Source organism: Mycteria americana, chromosome 8 (genome assembly GCF_035582795.1).
Source record: "Mycteria americana isolate JAX WOST 10 ecotype Jacksonville Zoo and Gardens chromosome 8, USCA_MyAme_1.0, whole genome shotgun sequence".
NCBI lineage: Eukaryota > Metazoa > Chordata > Aves > Ciconiiformes > Ciconiidae > Mycteria > Mycteria americana.
The window spans coordinates 31713202-31735348 of record NC_134372.1 but is presented as its reverse complement, the minus strand read 5'-3'; the positions used below and the strand labels follow the sequence as shown (position 1 = coordinate 31735348).

Below are 22147 nucleotides of genomic sequence, written 5' to 3'. Positions count from 1 at the left end.
TACCTGATGTTTCAGTGAAAGGTAAAATGTGTGCACCACATACACATGCTTTGCTTCCATCCAGTTGTCGTTTTCTTTCTTCAGAGACCATGTTACCTGTTACTTGTTTGGGGCCATCTATAATTCTATTGCAACGTAAAGTTAATTTACTTCCAGCTTTTATGTGATTGTTTTCTCAAGAACATAGAGCTTTTAGAAGTTATGTAACATATAAAATGAAGAATAGCACAAAACTGATATTTTAGCAGAATAATTTTGGTATCTTCAATGTTTTCTTTGGTTACTCTATCAGTTCTTTTCACAGATTTATTTTTCTTTGCTTACTACAGAAAAATTACATCAAATGTAGGATAACAGAACACTGTCAAACTAAGAAGGTTTTATATGGACAGCATTAGACAGGAGCAGAAAGATCCAGTGCACTAATAGGCACGCTCACATGAGCTACCTAGTCCATTGACAGTTTTTTCCTTTGTTCTCCCTCTCGACCCACTTTCTGCCAGTGATTTGTGACATATTTTGTAAGAGATCAAATAAGCCCTTGACACCTGATTGCAGTGTAGTGCTTGTTTACAGTTGCATTTTTGAAGGACCTCTAGACAAGATGGAAGGTTTAACTTAAAGTAATTAAATTTGCATCTGCTCTGTGACAGGAATTTTCTTATGTATGCATCCTGTTGAGCAACTTTTACCGTAATTGGCCATGAAGTACCAAAAGAAAGATGCAGGTAGACAAAATCATTGTTGCCTATTACTAAAATCTGTCATTGTATTTCATAAGGACTGGCTTGTACCTGAGTTTGTGCCTGGTTCTTTGAAATACAGGAATGCCTACTTTTATTTGGAGGGGGGAAGGGAGAGATTTCCAAAGCATTGGACCTTTCTCTGGGTCCTTTCACATTGCTTGAGTGAGGCTAGACGTCTAAAATGCCTGTAGTTACATTAATCTCTCTTTCAGAATTACTTTTGTTTTCCTGAACATTAGTTACTATTTGTTTTGCAGTTATCTGCCTTTTTTTTGGCATGTCTACCTTTGTCCTTGGGCAGATCCCTGAGCTGTTTGATAGTTGTATCGCTAGGCACTGAACCCACTTTCTTTCATCATCTTGATTTTCTTGATCATTTAAGGTAGATCTGATGCGGGGTGATGTAGCTGTGCTGACGTCGCTGGCATTGTACTCCCTTCAGTTGGATCCAAATTTAAGTAGATGTTATCACTTCTACTTACATCTGCAGATATTATTTTACAATAAACTGTTTTTGTTTATATGCTAGTTTAGGGACAAAATGAATATTTGATTGAAATTATTAATGTGAGAGTTTCTTGATGTTTTTTAAGTCTTGAAACGATCTTGGAGGAAGATAGAGGACTGAAGAAATAAGCCTTAGGAAAACTGATTGGTATGGTCTTATGCAAAGCAAAATTAGGAAATTAGAACTGGAAATTGAATAAAAGGTTCTTCTGACTCCAGGTCTGTTCTAACAGCTTATCCTACTGGTTAGTACTTTATAATAATAGTAGCAATGACACCCCTCCCAGAAAAAAAGCTTTAGGAAATCTAGGCTATCACTACAAAAATACAATGGAAAGTGTTTTTAGTTTTGGGGGGTCGTTTTGTTGGGTTTTTTGCCTTTCTCTCCAGCCGTCTGCTAGCAGTGCATTAAATGTTTAGTTGTCTTTTCAGAGGTTTCAGTAGAAGATTTGTAATGGGCTTTGGTAAGAATTGGCTATAACTTTTAAGTGTGTAATTGGCTTACTAGTTGACCAGTAGATTAAAAAAAAAGAAGCACGGAAGTTTCAGTTAGCGTCCCACAGTATTCTTCACCTTACAGTAGCTCTTAGAGGCCCTAAGTGAGATAGGAATCTCTGTTGTTCTATATACTAGGCACATGGTCTCTCCCAGTTATATGTAAAATGCTGATGTGATTAAATGTGGCATAGAATTTTTGTGTTGCCCAACCCAAAACTTCTGTGTTTTGGGGTTTTTTTTGTTTGTTTGTTTTTTTCCCTCCTTGTTATCACTTAGCTATTTAGTTCAGATGAATAAGCACTAGGTTGCTGTTAGTTGGCAGAACTCTCAGGCAGTATTTAAGTTCATTTTATTCTAGAAACATCTGTACATGACATGCTCAGTAGAATATTATTTTAGTTGCGGAAATACTACTTTTTCTGTATCCAGTTCATCACAAATTTGTTAGTAGCCTGGTCATTGTCAACAAGCTTTTCTTAACATGTACTTTTGAAGTAAGTATCTGTTCTCCAGACAGTACTTACAACTATCATTGAGTTAACAAGTTTGATTTTTTTACTGAGCTGCTGTCTAGTAATGTGTGATTCCCAGGATCCTCATGTTCCCTACCAACACAAGAGTCTTTTTTTCCTTTTAATGTGATAAAGGTCAGCGTTAATTCCTGTAAGTCGGAAGGCAACCAAGACACACGAAGTAGACTGAAGGTAAGTAAGGTTCGTTTCTTCTTATATTGTTATAAATGTGGACCCTGATTTGAAAGATAAATTAAGCTGAACTTGATGAATAGCATTTTCTATTTGCATTTTAAAAGCTAAAGAACTATTTTGTAGTTGCTTTGAATTTCCCATGATTAATTCTTATCCATTCTTTGTGGTATATTATGGCCAAACGCAGCTGATATGACGTAGCATAATGTACAATTGATATTGTTGAGAGTCCTTCTGTCAGTGAGATTTGAACATGCCATGATGTTCACCTAATACCATTGAAGTGGTTTTATGAGGACCAAGAATTATTTGTGTCTTGCATGACCTGTCCTTATTGCTACTTTTGAGTACAACATAGGTTAGAAGAAGTAATTATTTTCAGCCTACTGACTACAAGCGAGATTAATAGCTTTTGAAAGGGCTGTAATGAAAGGCTGACCCAACTGGCTTTTGTATTATACCTTGTTTATCCTACTCTCATCTCTATCACCTTTGGGCTACAACAAAATGTGATTTATGTTAGCAGTGCTTCATAGAGGGTGAAAGGTCATATTTTTAATGAGGGTAACCCTGATTGGGATTCAGGTTTTAAAGTGTTGTGTGGTAGACTACAGTCAACAAAGTCCATGTAAACAAAGTGATTGCAGAAAAGGGGCAAGAAAGCCTATTATTTGACAGAAAATAAGACTGCTTTCTTTTGCTAGGCATTAGTAAAGTTCAATTAGCAGAAGTTAAATATCTAGAAAAAGGGATTTAACAAAATACCAGCATTGTGATGGTCGAGTCTAATAAACCTCTATAGTTTCAGTGGAGTGTTGGGTTCTTTGTACTGAAAAAAATATTTTTCAGATATTCAATTTCCTCTTTCTTATTTTGATGCCGTTTGCCATAAACAACTTTATCTATGTCTATCTTGTCTTTGACTTAAGGAGGGCAGAAATGAAATGACCACCTGTGCTTGTTCCAGGGAGAAATGTGCTGGACAGTGCAACTGAACTTGCCCGTATTTGGAAGGGTTAACCAAAGTACTCAATTGGTTTTGAGTTTTCCCTTTAGAAGGAAAAGTCGTATTATGTCAAGTACAGTTTGTGAGATTGAGCAATGGTGTCTATTAGTGGTGTGTTCACTTCAGTAAAACTGAACTTTTTAGAGTGGTACACTTTAGTGATAGAAAATGCTGCTGGATTTATTTGTTGAATGATGTTAATATTAGTGACAAATTGCTTCAGTTATGTTCCAGAAAGGAATGGGAAGCACTTCAGAGATTCTGAATTTCATTACTGTTTGTGGAAACAACTTCTAACCTGGGTTTAGTTCAAGGTTTGCATAGAGAAGAATGGTGGAGTGAGCCCCTTCAGTTATTTACAGCCTTTCATGGAGATACAAATTATTAAAATACGAGCTTTTATATGTTGGTTTTTTACCACGTAAAAAGTTCTGTGTTAGAGAATAATTGTTAGCTTTCCCATAGGACAGAATGGTAACTGATGGTAAATGTAGACTGCTTAACAGTAATGACTATGTGCAAAACCATAAGGCATGTAGGATTCACTTTGTGTGGGATTTCATAATGGAAGTTTGAGGGGGCAGCAGGTTAGATTACGTAAGAGCTGCAAGACTTTGGAGAGGTATTGTGCTGATGTCAGATGCTTTTTTTTCCTGATTTTGCATTATTTTCTGTGTATCATGTTGCATCATAATTAAATATTGGATCGTGCTGCTATATGACATGAACTTTTTATTTCGTGGTGATATGTGAAGCAATATATTGAGACCCTGTTCTAGCAGTTTGAACATTGGCTTTCTTCTCCCCAACGCTCCCCCCCTCCTGCAGTCGTACTTGACTGCCTTTTTAACCTAGGTCAGCCTTGCTATGCTGTCCTCCTGCAATGCCATTCCATGCTGCTGTCTCCTTTCTTCCCTACCGCAGCACTCCCCTGTGTCTTTGGGCTCCTGCTGTCTGTTGGCAAGGAATAGAATCACACATTACTTTAAAGCAACATAATGTTGGGATTCCCCTTCTTTTCTTCAGTGTCAATAGGTCTTGAACTATTAATGCAAATCTTCAAAATGATTCTTTTAAATTTACACTTGTTTTACATTATTTTATAATTAAGTTTTAGTGTTTAAAGAGAAGAAATGAATGGAAGTTTTTCAAGTGATTAAATATTAATTTTATTCACATTTAACCCTAATTTACATTAAGGATGTTAACTGAAAGGCAGATCTTTTGAATTCAACATTTTCATTTCCTTCTAGCCTCATTGATGAATAGCTGGATCTTGTCATATGTTCATAAAGGGTGATGGTCCACTGGGATAGAAGGAATAATTGTGCTGTCTTGCACTTTCTAGGATGGTCTGTTTGTGATGCTTACTGTTTCCTAAAAAAAAAAAAAAAAAAAAAGAAATTCCTTTTTGTCTAAACTAAAACTGAGATTTGAAACAAAAACTTGTTTCAGACCATTAGAGAGACTGTCCTGCTTCTAATATAGCTAATTATTTTTCTTTTATTTCAACAACATTCTTCTTAAAAATTATGACAGTATTATATTTCAAATATCTTCTTATTAAAGGCTTCTCGTTTGTTCTTTTGAATGAGACTTTTATAAGCTCTCCCTGCTTAGGTGCTTCTGCTTAAGTCTTAAAAGATTGAACAAACAGACCAGCCTTAAGCACCTTGAAAACCCAGTCACTCCTGTATTGTCCTCATTTGACATTTTGTATGCAGGTGAAATTAAGGCTATAGATTATGAAATATATAAAATGAAGCACAATATTTCATATCCAGATTTCTCAGTTACATACAAACTGAGAAACTGATTTGGGGACCTGTTTAATCCTAGGCAAGCCTTTTGAGGACTCTGGCAATTTGTCTTGTCTGTCTTAAGAGGACTTCAGTGTTTTGGAAATCTGATTTCTAAGGTATTTTATTGGAAGGTGTATCAAGTGAGAATATTGATGATAAAATCTTGTATTACCCAAGTGATATATCTATTACATACAGTACTATGAATTTAGGTAAATACAAAAATGTTGTGATGCATGCAACTACAACTAGGGGTAAACCTGACCACTGATGTTTATTGTGATTTGTTTTCAGAGAATTATGTTAGCTAAAATGCACTCAGTATACTCCTATTAAAATTTGTATTTCTTACCTGGGAGTTCTGGTAACATAAATTTTATCTGTGTAATTTAAATTGCTTACAGAACCCTGAGTAAAAGTACAGTCTTGGTATTGTATAAACTGCTGATGCCTATTCCATGCATTCAGTGCATACACTTGCAAAAGTAAAATCCTATTTTTGCATACTCTACAGTTAGGTGTTTTTGCAAATGATACAGACCTTTGTGCACAGTGTTTAATAAATTATTGAACTTTGAAGAACCTTTGAGAAATAGGGCCTGCATGTGACTGAGCAGTAGACATGAATAAATGTTATCCTCAAGTGTATCTAGCAGACAGTAATAGATGCTTGATCAGACAATATGAGCACTGAGTGAATGATGGTAATAACATTAAATATTTACATATAGCAAAAGCATCTTGACAGCAGAAAAGAGACTGTCTCTGCAGTAAGGTGGATAAAACCCACTGTAATATAGTATACCTTTCTATAGGACAACTTCCTGTTAATAACTAGCAGCATTTCTCTGTAAGATGTATATTATAAAAGTAGTTGTTTGGGACTCACAACTACTGTATTTCAGTCTACCTGTTTTATACGACATTTTAAAATCTGTGAATCTTTACTGTCATACAAGACGATTTTCAAGACTTCATCGCTATAATCTCCTGGTGTTGATATCACTCCATACCTACTATAATGTAAAAATGATTACTAAGTTCAAGAATAAGAATTAGTAATTGGATAATAATCAAGTGTTTAATATTAACCAAAAGTACATATTGACCTGTATGTTACTAGAAGCTCAGAGTCACTCTGCTTTACTTTACCTTAGTTTTACATTGGATTTTCTAACACAGGAGCTGTCTTGAGAATTGTGTCCAAAATAAAGTTGTACTGTGGCTATACTCAAAAGGATTCGTGAAAGCAAGAACCAATATCCTTCTCCCTCCTGCCCTCTCCACTGCTGAGCGGTTTCATGGGAGTAAATCCATTTTATTGATGTCCAGAGTCCTTGAAGTGCATGATACTTTTTTTATGTGCCCTTGTTTTGTTTTTTTGGGGGAACCTGCAAATTATGCTTGTAAAACAGTTGTTATTGCTTGCACTGCACTTTTTAAAATAGGTCACACTTGATTTTTCCACATAATTTTAAAATTAAATTACTGTATCAGAAGCATAGGATAACAACTTAATTTTTATAGTGAAGAGTAGATGAATTTTGTTAGAGGTTCTTATGCTTTTTAATGCATTCCAAATAGCTTTCAGTTATAGGAAAGAAATAAAACAAAGGTGGCAGTAAGTTGAATTTTTTTAAAATACTCTATGAAGCTTGTATTACTATGGTGAACCTGTTTGCATTTAATGATCTGTCGTGTCACGTAATTAAAACAAATTAATATTGAGAATATTGAAACCTCAATCACTGAGGTTGGTTGTTGTTTTGTTTTGTTTTAATATTTTGTGACAAAGATAATTCCTCAGAAGCGGAAACTGGAAACTTTGTTTTACTTTTTTGCTTAGAATTCTTCCCCTGCTTACTGCTTTTGTTGGAAAGATGCTGAGCAATTAATTTCTTAGAGATGGCTTCAGCATGGGTAGCCATTCAGCGTTAGTAAGTAGTTATCCTTGAGTAAGTATCCTGTAAGTATCCTTGAGAACATGAATGATTATGAACATGGAATGTTTAAGGCATATGACTAGTTGAGCATTGGTCAGTCAAGCCTTTCTTGAGGTATAAGGACAAATACATTTTTCCAGCTGTTAAGGAAAGAATCTTAATCCTGTCGAGGAAAGGGCTGGTATACTGCAAGGGGGGAAAATGTCATATTCCTGCAAATGTGTGAATGATACGTTTTACAAAAGGAATGTGACAGAAATTTAATGTGGCATGTTCTCTTCTTGGATGAGTTTTACTTTGAAGTAAAAAGTTTTGCAGGTGATAGCTGTTCTGAGAAGCATTCCTCTGTGGCTGTAAAATTGATGTGGACTACAGAGCTAGAATGTTGATAGCTTGATGCTAGCGAATGTGAGCAGAGATGTTTTGAAAGGGCACTGAACTAAAGAGAAGCCCAAGTGGGCTCATTCCAGCCAAGTGGGCTCATTCCACTCACTGGACTGAGTGGGCTCAGTCCAGAATTTGTCCCATATTCCTTGTTTGCTTTTTGGATGTCAAGAATTGGAAATTATGCAGCACAACTTTAAGATTGCATCTGGAATCTAGTAAAGTTGCATACCCCTGGTTTTCAGAGGGCTGTGCATCTCAGGATCCTTAAGAAAAGATACCTATTTGGGGCTAGAAGATCTACATGTATTCCTTGAGGCAACTTGTAGTTTGGGATCTTTTTGGATGAAAACTTCTAACATGCTGATCAGGAGTTACTCTAGTTTAAATCCTCTTTCTTTCTAATACAGCTGCTGGTAGATAAAATGATGTATTCTTGTAAAGCTTGGACAATAATAATATAATTCAGTGATCATCAAACTTTGAACTTTTTTTTTTTTATTATTGCTGTGGTAAAGAGGATGTTACAGTTATTTTTTGCTGGTAATACTACTTGCTTTCTCTTGTGGACTCTACAGGTCCTTAACTGTCATACCATTGTTCCTTGCTTTGTATCAGCGCATCTTTCCTCCAGTCTCCTCGTTTAAGCTTTCCAAGACGTGATAGCAGTGAAAGTACTTCAGGAAGTACAAATACTTTCTCTGAAGCTGGAGGTGTAATTTGAGAAGCCATGAGTAGAATTCTATATGACATGTGAGGAACAAGATTATCTTCCTTTTTTATTTCCTATTTAAAGTAGGGACAATATTGATTCTTGTGGCAGCAGTTTAGGTCCTAAGGCAGGGTATAGATTAAAACATCTAAAGTATATTTGCAGTAGAGGTTTCCAAACTTAGTTACAGTGTGCTGCCCACTCACTGAGTGAAGCTTTTCCCAGTTGGATTTCTAAGGGCTTTTCAGTCCTGTAGTATCTAGGCACTTCACATCATAACTATTCGCCTAATACAATAGAAGGTTTAATCCACAAGGTTGCGTTGTCTTCATCTAACCATCAAGGTGAGAATTTTAACTTGAGAATCTTCTTTCATTGCACATAATTTCAGTGGGTTTTGTTGTTTTGGGTTTTTTTTTATGCAGGTACATAAATTAAGAAGATTCTTTGTTCATCATATAATCTTCAAGGTCTAGACCCTGTAATAGTCAGGGCCTGAGCACATGCAAAACCTTGCTAAAATCTTATGTTTTGATTTCACTGAGTGTGGGGTAGGGAAATTATGTTAGATAAACTCTTTCTGCAAGTGTAGTTCTGTTGCAGCCTGTATAATGTTTTCATGAGCAATGTTTTAAAAGCCATTATTCCTCCTCTTCATTCTTCCCCCTCATGCTTCTCCTTGCTGCTTCAGAATTTGGAGAGATTATTTGAAAAGCAATCTCTAAGCATCTTTCTTTAAATTTTGTGATAGAGGTTATATTTCAATCAGAACAGGCATTTAGTGTCCTCCTGTAGTCTGCCTTGTGGGGATTTTAGATTTTTTCAGATTTTATTTCCTTGTTCTGTAGTATGCAGTTCAAAAATGTACCCTAAAATATATGAGTTTCATTTAGCTTAATGAAGCTGAAAACATGAAATTTAGAGTCATGAGGCGCTTGAAGCGGCTGTTTAATGCCTGTAATAGGAAGCAGCTTTGTTGAGAGTGATTTTTCTACTGAAATTAGTGCTATAAAGTATTAATATGTTGCTGTCCATTTCATGATGATAGATGTGGGGTTCAGATGCAGAATTTTTAATTTATTCATCTATATGTAAAGTGTCCATAAATAAATGGTGTCTATGTGCTAAATGGCTAGTGAACATAAAGACTTTTACTTGCCTTTTCCTGTAAAAATCTTGTGAAATAAAAATACAGAGACTAATGTCAGGGATTGTATTAGCATCTTTTTTGCAATCTATGCTTTTAACTTGATCTAAGCATGTAAGTTTTTAATTTTTTTGCATTGGTAGACAATTGTGCTGGTATTCAATACACACATTTATGTTCAGCATAAAATATATTTCAGCCTCTTCACAGCTTTTCTTGGGCTAGGTTGCACTGCAAAGTTTAGTTAGTTTGCATCAACCTAAGCATTCAACTGCAGTACTAGTCAGCAGAAGCGCAACAGGATGATGGAGATGTGAAATGGCTGTGACCTGCATTGAAGCAATAATAAATACGGTGGCAGAAGTACACAAAGTGTCAAAATGCAAACAAGGAATGAATGTGCACAGCTTACGGTTTCTAAAGCACTTTCTTAAGCTGTGAAAGCGCTCCAGATAAAAATAATAATAAATAAAGTCCATTCAAACAGGGGAAAAAAATAATTTTGAAAATGGTTAAGTCTATGGAATATTTTCCTAAAATCAATTTCATAAAATATCCAAGCTATGTAAACCTTCTTGTGCTTTAAAGTATAGTATAGGCTTTAAAATATACCAGGTTTTCTCCTTTTCTGCAAGGCTTTTCTCTTTTTTTTGACTGTAAGAGCAGGTTGTAATAAAACTGTATGTAACGCTTTATCAGCTGTTTAAGGACGCATATGTTTTAGTTACAAAGAAAGGGGAGGAGTTTGTCTCATCATGACCTCTCTTTGTCTGTCTTTTCTTGGCAAAGAGTGAGGCTTCTCTTCGGTACTGTGCGGACTCCACACTTGAGCCGAATTAGCTTTTGAACTTTCCATGTACTATAAATCTTAAGAGACAATAAAGTTAAAGTGCACGTCACTAGGTGGCACTGAAACATCGTTGTATGCCAAGTACAGTCTTGAGCTCTTCATCTGCGCTACTAGAGCTGCCTGGATTTGTAAGTGTCAGGGAAATTGTTTTATTGTTAAAGGGCATAGTGTAATATATTCATCTCCATCCAAGGCAGCCATTTAATGCCCTGAAACATGCCCTCTCACAGCTCTAGCCTGTTGACTATGCTTATTTGGTGTAATAATTAGCAGAATTTCTCACTAACAGTGGTACTTACTAACACCTCACATTTTCCTCTGTGTTTTTGTACGTGATGGATTGTGCATTCTGTGAATAAAGTTAAGCGGGTCACAGCCTAAGCCCTGTACAACACAGCTATTTTCTGCACGATAGTTTTGAATAGATATATATTAACTCCTTTTTAATTCCTGTGGTGTGTAATGCAAACAAATTTGAGCCTTTTTGTAATAGGCTATTGGAAACTTGTAAGCACAGGACAGTTAACTTGTCAACTCAAAGAACAAAAGAAACAGAACAAGGAGCAATAGAAATTAGAGTACACTGTCTTTTAACAGTGGCACGATCTAGAAGCCTGTTGTAATGCTTGATGAAGTTTGATACAGATTGCTGTACTTTATTCGAGAGGAACAATTCTCATACGCATGTTGAAGGTGATCTTTATGCTGTCATGATGTTCAAAGAGTTATGCTGCTTAGTATGAAAACAGAAGTGGGAAGCCCAAGTTAAACATCTCTTGCTTTTTTTGCACTTTATTAGTTGGAAATGAGGGAGTATGTTGAAAATTGTTGTGATGGAAATAAAAGGTCCTTGAATAAATGCTGTGGTAGGGATCCCTGTCATGTTTCTTTCCAAATGCAGTGGCTAGGACAGATAGAGTTAAGGCTTCCCAAAATTATGAGGTAAAGGTAGTCTTTTTTAGTTAAACCTCTAAGTAAAAATCTAATGAAATTCCTATATAATGAATTAATTCAAATAACAGTGATTTGAGGCGTTTGTCATATGGAAGCTCAGCTCTGCATGGAGACCATCAAAGCTTTGTCACTTCTAGTTTAGATGGGAATTGCAGCATATGTAGTGTTAAATGTTGGTCATAAGCTCTTGCAGTTGTCTGATATTATGTAATTTTAAAATCCTCCCTTCCGATATTTTTTTTTTTTTATCCTACATTGTTCATTCTTTTTTCACCTAGCCCTTCTTGAATTCTAGTTACCGCTGAAGCAATGCCATTGTAGAAGGGGAAGTAATACAGCATGTTAAGCCAGCAAATAAGAACAAAGGTGGCTCTGACAGCTTTCTTTTAATGTCAGTTCCTTGCCCTCAGCCTCCCTTATTAATGCATCTGACCTGCTGTCACTCAGATGGTTTTAACACAGACATGCATACTATGTGTCAAAAAGGGTGGCCTAGATTTTTTTAATTTCAGGTTGAGAGTACCCCAACATATAAAACCACTGTATCAAATTATGGAATGGTTGACTCAAGTTCTTGTAGACATTCTGAGGGAAATGAAATTTATTTATTCTTGTCTTTGACATATACTCTAAGGAAGCAAGAGAGTTTAGGACTTTAAGGTGTCCACAATATTTTCATTTGGACAGAGACTTGCCTGCATGACTTTAAAAATAATTTTGTGATAGTTCAGAACAATCCTTGTCTTTGTCAAGGTGTACTTCCATATTAAGATTTTTTTTGTGTGTGTACTTATCTCTTTTTATAAAGGGTTTTTACCTCTCCTCACCATCCCTGTTCCTTCCCTTTTACTAATTTACCTGTGGGCTTGTTGATGATGTTCTTATACAACACATACAAATATTTACTTAAAAATACAGTTAGAGACTATTTGGTGCTTTTTCTTTATTGGATCATTTCATGGATTCAATTTTGAATGTTACCACACAGCTGATTAAACATGTCTGTATTTTCCTATCAACCTGGTACAGCTTTAGTATCTGTTACGGATCAGTATGGCTGCCTCTCTTCCTTCTTTGTTTAGAGGACGTATCCAAACCATTCTAGAATGAGTTAGTACTCTTTGTAGGAATTGTTTGGTTATTAAATTTGGCAGTAGGAATATGCAGTAGTATAAGTCTAGGACTTTTTTTCAGCAGAAGGGAGCAAATAGGACAAAGGAGAGTTGTGGTGAAATCTGGAACGGTCCTCTCTCTGCCAGCCTCTATCTTTTTCACCTTCAGAAATCCAGCCTGTGTTTGAGAATAGCATGGAGAAGGGAAGAGATGATTTTTAAAAAGACTTGTCACTACTGTACTACTTCACACTCACAAAGTACAGACAGTGATAGCAGCAGGACTGTCTAGACTCTTAGACCAGTTAGGAATATAAGTGTATGGGGAGAAAGGACAGACAAAAGTTTCCCTAAACAAATGTACACAGAAGACTTAAGAAATAATTTTTGTGCATGTCCATTTTAGTTGAGTACTGCACCTCTGCAAAATTGCAAGTGAGGGGAAAAGTTAACAAGAAATAAGGTCTGTATATGCAAGTAATAAAAATGAACACTGGAAATTATGTATTAGCATTTGCAAGAGCTAGGATTGCTTTATTAAAACATCATCATTTTAAAAAGTAACAGTTCTTAAGTTTGCTCAACAAATGTATTCTTAAGCAAAATGTTGATTTGCATTATGAAATTTGCCTTGGTTTGGCACAAAGCAAATGGCTTAACAGATCTACTTCTTTCAGAGCAGATCAGTGCTCTCTTGTGTTTTACCTCTTAGTATACCCTAAGCTTATTCTTTAAATTATGCAAAGTCAGTTTAAGAATAAAATGTGAAAGAAAATTGAATAGTCCCTCCTTTAGCTGTAGTTCTTTAACCTTATGATAGTACTGTAAATGTTCCAAGTACTATGAAATATGGATCCCGGCAAACTCTTGTCTAAGTTTGTATGAGTTGTGAGGCAGAAGAAAATTTCCAACACCAGCTTTAGAACTTCAGTAAAATATATTCTTACAGAAGTAATCCTGATTCACTGACCACTGGTGACTGGCAAAGTGATGAATCAAAACCAAACTGAGGAATAAGATGCATCAAACTTTCAGTCAGTGTGGCTCTACTGCCTCCAGTTTATTTGGTTAGGCTGTATGTTCAGAACTTCTTAAGGAAATATGGATGATTCATTGCAGTCTGCTGGTCTAAACAGTTTTGGAACCACTGAACTAAAATGTATCATTTAGAAAAACATCCAAACTTGATATAAAAAAGAATTCCCATGAGAGTGAACTCATCTCACACAGTGGTGATCTGCTCCAATGGTTAATTATCCTTTCTTTTAAATTGTGCTCCCTGTTTCTGGTCTGAACTTGCCTAACGTCCTTTCAGACCCTGAATTTTGCTAATCTTTGTCTGCCAACTTAAATGTTAAATGTTAGTTTTCTGTTCCCCATGTGGCTTATTCCAGAGGCTGTGAAAAAAACCCAAAACCTTCAAACTAAAAATTAACTAAGTTTGAATTTTTCACTACGTTTGCATTGTTCACTATGAGGTTTTTTCTTTAACTTTTGTTACCAAAAAAGCCCCTCTTGGGTCAGCAAACCCCATATAGCAATATCCTTCTTGCACTTACATGCCATAATTCAACAGTGTTTCATTAATAGTTGTCTTATTATGAAGTTGAGGCAACAACTGCACTTTATAGGTTTTCTAAGTGAGTGGTGTTATCATCATTTGAGCAATGGCATAGTTTATGCAAAAATAGGAAATTATTATCTTATACAAAACAATGTTTGTGCATTTATTACACAGGTTACTCTTATAAATGTATAAAATGTTACAAATTGCACTTTTTGCCACTGAATACTCTTGTGCAAATATTGATACATAAGTTACATTTATGTACATAATGTGATCTGTAATTTTTATGTCCTTGAAAATAATTTGTAAAAAATGATGCAACTGTATTAACATTGTACTCCTGTGCAGTTTCAAAAATAACATCTCTGTGGTTGTGCTGTCTTGGAAATACGCTGACAATTTGTATGACACCAAATTTGCTGTAACCATGATAACAAATCAGTGTTGGTTGTCTTTAAATTATTTTGGGGACAGGAGAGGAAATGGCACAAAGCTTCTGCTCAAAGGCTCCTCTAGTGTGAGAAACATTTGAAGGAAAATCTGTGTTTATCATGTCCTTGAAAAGGACAAATTGCAAAGACTGAAGAGCAGAGGCAGGATGCAGGGTGCTGCTTCTGCAGCTGAACCTCACGGGACCTAGCATATCCCTTCCTTCTGTGTATTCTGTCTGCAGTGATTTTGTTAATTGTGGCATATACTCTCAAGAATTACCTTGTAAATACCTCCTTTAAAATACATCAGCTCTGCACCTGGTGAAATGTGACTAACACAAAAGAAATTCTTCATGTCTTTTCATTCCGGAGTGAAGAATACAGTTAAATAATCAAATATGATGTCTTGGAAGGCTGTAAATGTCTTCAAATTTCACCAAGTTTGTGAGTGCTTTTATACTTTTATAGTGCTTCTTGTGCTAATAAAATCTCTGGAAAATAATTTTAGTTCTGTAAAAATATCAAGAGTCAACAATTTTATAATGGCTTACAAAGATGTTCAAATACTATGTAATGGGCATGACAGTTACAGTATGTGAAATTTAATGCTCTAGCTCCTTATTGATCTTCCTTGTAGCTGATTGCACGGCACAAGCATTTGCACTTAGCACCTGCTCTTTCTACATTAACGCTATCTTCAGCAGTGTTATCCAGGGGACTTTGGAAACCACACTTGATGCTACACTTAAGTATTTAAGGAAATATCTACATTTTTTTCAAGTATCCATTTTATTTTCACTTTACTTTTGGCTGCTGTTTCTTCTGGGTGATGTTTTAACACTTAAAATCCTCTCCCCCCACCCCCAAGTATCCTTAATACACATTGGATACTTCAACCATTACCTATCAAAATATATATAGACCAGAAATCCTGCAAGGCTCAGTGTTTTCTGGAAATGATGAAAAGCTGCAAGAAAACTTATTGCATCTTTGACCTTGCTGGTGGTTCTGGAAAACTGTGTTAGTGTGACCTGCTTGTGTGTGTGTTTTTGAAAGTTCTTTGTCTGTCTACATCCACAGAAGTTAGAAGCCTGTCGCAAAGGTTCTGAATCTGCATCTCAAGCTGTGTCAGCCCCTGGTTTTCATTCTGGAGGTCCTTGATTCATTTGCTGGTTGTTGGTCAGTGTGTTTGCTCTTAATTTGCTACACTAATTTGGTATTATACCCGAGTGAAGGTTGTACAATTCCACATTGCAGATATGCAATGCTTCCCAAAATGTTGTGGTGATTCTTAATGGTTCTTTCTGTTTCCTTGGGCCATTCAAGGAGAAACAGCACCATGTCAGTATATTTCCCATTCATAAGCATAGTATGCACCTTCTAAGGCTATATAGCTCTAGCGCCCTACATTCTGGTAATATACTTCAGTAGAAGTTAGGCAACATCAATAGCTTCTTAGTGTCATTAGAACATGAGAGGTCTACAGCCAGCAATGCCAAATGTATCCTTGTTTCAACATTAACCCTTGTTATAATCCGTGGTTTTATTTTATCTGTTTTAATCTGTATTGAATCTTTTCTCTGTTCAAGGATTGGCGCTTAGTATTTCACAACTGGTCAAACCCCCTTGGTTTCTTGGGACTGGGTGTATAAGGGTATTTTCACTACATCATGCTGAATCGATTTTGGTGACAGTCGCTAAGGTTTCTGTCTGCTGATTCTTTGGAGGTGAGCTGGTTAAGAACTGCTTGATTAAGAAATCTGGTTTCTCAGCAACTGTTGGCTATTTCTCAGTGAAACTATGCAAAGAATGGCATGCAGAAATGGCCCAGTGTCCTTATCTATTTCTTGTGATTCACAAACACGTTGATCTAAAATGTTTAAAACAGTGGATACTTTTCTTAGGTACATGTATGTTCCTGTGTCCGTATGTATAAGAAGAAAACTGAAGAACTGGAGATCTGATTGAAACTTGATCATTATTTTCAAACAAAGTTTGAATGTTCTTACCTCTCACCTAATACAGCTGATCCATTTACCAACTGGTACCTGCTGGAAGAGGATGCACAAATGATGGAGGGAAAAAGAAATGGATGATGGTGTCAAGATGCTTGCAGTGATGGTAGAAGTTTGTTGCCAGGTATACTGAGGAGGCTTAGGGGCATTTTGTCAGCAAAAAGTGGCTGTATTTGAACAATTTATCATTTCAAATTTTTATTATGATTACTTAAAGTGGTAATCCATGTGTGACAAATCTGCACTCAGCTGGGTAAGAAAATTGCCAGTTCTGTTCCGTTAACAGCCACTGGCCAAAGGAACAATGTTCCTGTAGGTTAAAACAACAATTAAGGGGCCCTTAACATGTCAAGGTGTGGGGAGAGAGGGGATACTGGTAGCAAAGACATTTTTCACACATTGCTAACCTGCTTCAATGCATAAATTAACTCTTAGTTCAGTTATATCAGTCAAGTATGTTGTGCATATGCATGACTGGTCGGCGTGTCTGTGTGTGAACCAAAATCTGGGCCTGTTGATTTATGAGAAAGGGTAAGAGAGGTTGAAATTAGTAAGCAAAGCCAAGCAGTACCTTTGCAGGAAAGAATATCAAACAGTCTTTTAGACAGCTGCTCAGTTACAAAGACAGGTGTTAGACCTGAGGTCTTTGCATTACAGTAGATTGTTCGTTGTGTAATTTTTTTCATGACCAGATCACTTGAACTGCATCCTACTACTTCTGTAACTGGACTGGTTTGTTCAGTGGGAGAGCAAGATACACAATGGTTATATTAAATAACCAGCATATTTTATTGTAGTATAGTTAGGAAATGGATTTATAGGCTATTAAATATTGTTAGAGAGTCATAGATAATTTTGATGTGAGTTTATATAGAAGAATAATAATGCAAATTTTTGTCCTTCATATGAAAATGATTTTGTCATATAGTATGGGGGGGGGGGGGCTGTAGTATGCAAAGTGTGGTACAGTATGGTCGTATGTCTACCAGTATTTTTGACAATCTGGATTATAGAAAGAATGTGGCACAGACGAAGCATTTGGTAAGACTTGAGTGTAATGAAGGGTAACCTGGAAATATAACTTTTTCATGTGAGTAAATGGTGCTGTAAAATTGGTCAGTCCCTTAAGATCTTTTAATGAGTGGAGTTTACAGAAATAATTTGAAGAAAAAGAAATTCTGAAATCCAATATATATGCGATAATGGAGAAATAAAAGCTGTAATAGTGCATTTAGAATGTATTTTTTATTACTCTAGGTTAATTTCTGACCTAACTGGTTTTAGTGAGCCACTTGAATGATCTTGGTTGCTATGAAGTTTTAATAGCTAACACTTGGAAGTCCTTGTAGTTTAAACAAATGTCAACTTCAAAATCACATTCCTGCCTTAAGAAACTATCCAAATTCGGTGTGTGGTGGTTTTTTGGTTTTGTTTTTAAATTTTTTACTTTTTCAAAACATGTGAAAGAATGTTAGGAGGTAAGGTTGTGGAAGTTCCTGTAAAGTGGTGGCTTTTTTCTAGATGGGGTCTTAGTATTGTGTCACAAAATTTTTACTATATAAAGTATTTAATCTTCGTCCTTTATAAAGCCATTGAGCTCTCACTTCAGAGCCCTAGCCCTTTTCTTCATGCATGACTTGAAAGAAATCCACATTTTATTATAGTTGATTTAAAAAAGAAAAAAGGATGAAAGAGAAACACAGGCCCTAATGTACATTCTTATGTGGGGAGAAAGCTAATAGGAAGGAGGGATTTTTGGAAAACCAAAGGTTTGCATCTGAACTTGTGATTCAGATCTTTCTTTCGTGACAATATGCATTCTCAGAGTGCCTTGCTAAACCTGATAACCTTTTGGAAAACAAAAAACTATTGGGAAAAACAGTGTTGGAGGTGGAGATGATACTTTCTTATGCTTTGAATAGAGGCCCTTTTTTTTAGGAGCTGCCCCAGAAATTTCTGCAAACACATTGGATTGCATTGAAAACAAAAAGACTTAAGTGCCTGTGTCTTACTAATTCTGGTCCCGAGTCAGTATTCTTAAAAGTGTAAAAACTGCAGCGGGCAGTTGGCAAAACTTTTTAGGGTGAAAAAATTGGCCAATGTTTTAAGAACTTCTGATGAAAGGAGTTAAAGCAGAAGGGCTTTTGTAGGCTGTGAGTGGAGACGATGTTTCAAAGCTACTAGGCCTTCCTTTTGCACTCTCACCTCTAGCTGTATATTGTTCACCTCTAGCTGTATATTGTTCACCTCTAGCAGTATATTGTTCGCTCCTTTAGCCCCAATAAGATTATTTGTCAGATCTAGACATGAGATAGGTAAAATTCAGCCTAGGTGAAATGTTCAGCTTTCTTTACCTCTCTTTGCTGTAAGATTGCTAGGGGTGGAGGGGAGTAAAAATGAGGAGCATTTTCAATCTTTGCTTTATTTACAAAAAAAAAAAAAAAAAAAAAAAAATCATTGACCCGATGAAACTAAGGCAACATTAGGTGAGACTTTAGGTCACTGTAACATGAGTCAGGTAGTGAATCAGAAAATTCAGTTATTGTGCAGGGAAGAGTATATATGAGTACATAGAATTGTTTTGCTGCTTGTGCTGTTTTCTCTGCATCAGGGAAGCACCAGTTTGCACCAGCTTGCCTGAAAGGTAGATCGAAGAGTCCAGCCAGTTTTCATCCATCTGCAGAGTATTGAAAATGGTTATTCCCTAGTGTGATGTGTACATGAAATATTTGTAAATAATAAATACCTAAGAATTCTTAAAAGAAAATAGGAAGTTAAATGCAACAGTGAGATACTCAGTTTTTGTTTGAATTGTCTTCTTTCATGTATCTTTTCCATAGCATGATTCATCTTTTGCCTCATTCTGCATAATGGTGATTGTAAGGTGAAAGTAAGTAATCAATGGCTGAAAAAAAGGATTGCATCCCCTCAGAGGTCAGGAATGTGCCTGTTAGAAGTTTCAAAATACCGTATTTTCTGAAAAAATCTTTTTTAGGGAATAATGAGGTGGGCTTTTCCAGAATAGTGAGTAACAGTCATGTTTTTTGGCAGTCTACTAGTTTGAATAAAGTATATCTTTTTAACTGCTCATCAGAGTGAGTTCGTGTTGTATAAGTAAAAACTAACATCCTTAAGTGTTTCATAGGCACTGTTGTATCTGTCCATGTCTTGGACTTGTGTGACTGACTTCTTACACCCGTATGGGATGCTGCTCCAGGTTCAGAGCGGTTACTTAGAATCATAGAATCATTTAGGTTGGAAAAGACCTTTGAGATCATCGAGTCCAACCATTAACGTAGCCCTGCCAAGTCCACCACTAAACCATGTCGCTAACCATCATATCTACACGTCTTTTAAATACCTCCAGGGATGGTGAGTCCACCACCTCTCTGGGCAGCCTGTTCCAATGCTTGACAACCCTTTCAGTGAAGAAATTTTTCTTAATATCCAATCTAAACGTCCCCTGGTGCAACTTGAGGCCATTTCCTCTCGTCCTATCACTTGTTACCTGGGAGAAGAGACTGACCCCCACCTCGCTACAACCTCCTTTCAGGTAGTTGTAGAGAGCGATAAGGTCTCCCCTGAGCCTCCTTTTCTCCAGTATAAACAACCCCAGTTCCCTCAGCCGCTCCTCATAAGACTTCTGCTCCAGACCCTTCACCATCTTCGTTGCCCTTCTCTGGACATGCTCCAGCACCTCAATGTCTCTCTTGCAGTGAGGGGCCCAAAACTGAACACAGTATTCGAGGTGCGGCCTCACCAGTGCCAAGTACAGGGGCACAATCACTCCCCTAGTCCTGTTGGCCACACTAGTTCTGATACAAGCCAGGATGCTGATGGCCTTCTTGGCCACCTGGGCACGCTGCTGACTTATATTCAGCCAGCTGTCAACCAACACCTTCAGGTCCTTTTCCGCTGGGCAGCTTTCCAGCCACTCTTCCCCAAGCCTGTAGCATTGCATGGGGTTGCTGTGGCCCAAGTGCAGGACCTGGCACTTAGCCTGGTTGCATCTCATACAATTGGCCTTGGCCCATGGATCCAGCCTGTCCAGATCCCTCTGTAGAGCCTTCCTACCCTCAAGCAGATCAACATTCGCGCCCAAGTTGGTGTTGTCTGCAAACTTACTGAGGGTGTACTCGATCCCCTCGTCCAGATCATTGATAAAGATATTAAACAAGACTGGCCCCAAAACTGACCCCTGGGGGACACCACTTGTGACCAGCCGCCAACTGGAGTAAACTCCATTCACCACCACTCTTTGGGCCCGGCCATCCAGCCAGTTTTTCTACCCAACAAAGAGTACACCCGTCCAAGCCATGAGCAGCCAGTTTCTCCAGGAGAATGCTGTGGGAAACCGTGTCAAAGGCTTTACTAAAGTCTAGGTAGACGACATCCACAGCCTTTCCCTCATCCACTAGGCAGGTCACCTTGTCGTAGAAGATCAGGTTGGTCAAGCAGGACCTGCCTTTCATAAACCTGTGCTGACTGGGCCTGATCACCTGGTTGTCCTGTATGTACCATGTGATGGCACTCAAGATGATCTGCTCCATCAGCTTCCCCGGCACTGATTGCAAGTTTGTAGTTCCCCAGACAGGCCTGTAGTTCCCCAGATACTCCTTCTGGCCCTTCTTGTAGATGGCCATCACATTTGCTGATCTCCAGTCAACTGGGACCTCCCCAGTTAGCCAGGACTGCTGGTACATGATGGAAAGCGGCTTGGTGAGCACTTCCGCCAGCTCCCTCAGTACCCTTGGGTGGATCCCATCCAGCCCCATAGACTTGTGTGTGTCTAAGCGGTGTAGCAGGTCACTAACCATTTCCCCTTGGATTATGGGGGCTTCATTCTGCTCCCCCTCCCTGTCTTCCAGTTTAGGGGGCTGGATACCCCGAGAACAACTGGTCTTACTATTAAAGACTGAGGCAAAGAAGGCATTAAGTACCTCATCCTCATCCTCATCCTTGGTCACTGTGTTTTCCCTCACATTCATTAAAGGATGGAGATTCTCCTTAGCCCTCCTTTTGTTGCTAATGTATTTATAGAAACATTTCTTATTGTCTTTTACAGCTGTAGCCAGATTAAGTTCTACCTGGGCTTTGGCCTTGCTAACTTTCTCCTTGCATAACCTCATGACATCCTTGTAGTCCTCCTGAGTTGCCTGCCCCTTCTTCCAAAGGTCATAAACTCTCCTTTTTTTCCTGAGTCCCAGCCAAAGCTCTCTGTTCAGCCAGGCCAGTCTTCTTCCTTGCTGGCTTGTCTTTCAGCACATGGGGATGACCTGCTCCTGTGCCTTGAAGATTTCCTTCTTGAAGAATGTCCAGCCTTCCTGAACTCCTTTGCCCCTCAGAACTGCCTCCCAAGGTACTTTGTCAACCAGTCTCCTAAACAGGCCAAAGCCTGCCCTCCAGAAGTCCAGGGTAGCAGTTCTGCTGGCCCCCCTCCTTACTGTTCCAAGAATTGAAACCTATCATTTTGTGATCGCTATGCCCAAGACAGCCTCCAACCGTCACATCACCCACAAGTCCTTCTCTGTTCACAAACACCAGGTCCAGCGGGACACCTTCCCTTGTTGGCTCACACACGAGCTGTGTCAGGAAGTTACTTGGTGTAGTGAAGCTGATGTTTTCCCCGAATTCAGGAGGAATGCAGGGCAGCACAGTTATCTTTTTAGAGGTGAATACTACTTGCATTGACTTAAGTCTCCTTGTGTGAACAAATACAATTTCTTCAATAAATTCTTCAGTATGTTTTATGCTAAGTACTGGGGG

At 37.6% G+C, this 22147-nt stretch overlaps 1 protein-coding gene across 7 annotated transcripts in view; it reads left to right on the top strand.

The window, feature by feature from the left end:
* Positions 1 to 22147, top strand: part of FTO (FTO alpha-ketoglutarate dependent dioxygenase) — a 263803-nt gene that overhangs the window by 23175 nt on the left and 218481 nt on the right. For 3 of the 7 annotated variants that reach the window (XM_075510616.1, XM_075510612.1, XM_075510609.1), the window contains exons 1-2: positions 14736 to 14810; positions 16392 to 16505. The exons of 1 other annotated variant lie outside the window; for it this stretch is intronic. In XM_075510616.1, the coding sequence (XP_075366731.1) occupies positions 16455 to 16505 (51 nt within the window). In that variant the 5' untranslated portion in view covers positions 14736 to 14810; positions 16392 to 16454. Of the gene's footprint in view, positions 1 to 14735; positions 14811 to 15446; positions 15546 to 16391; positions 16506 to 22147 lie in introns of those variants that run through there. 3 more of the 7 variants (XM_075510617.1, XM_075510611.1, XM_075510614.1) reach the window with 3 other exon arrangements.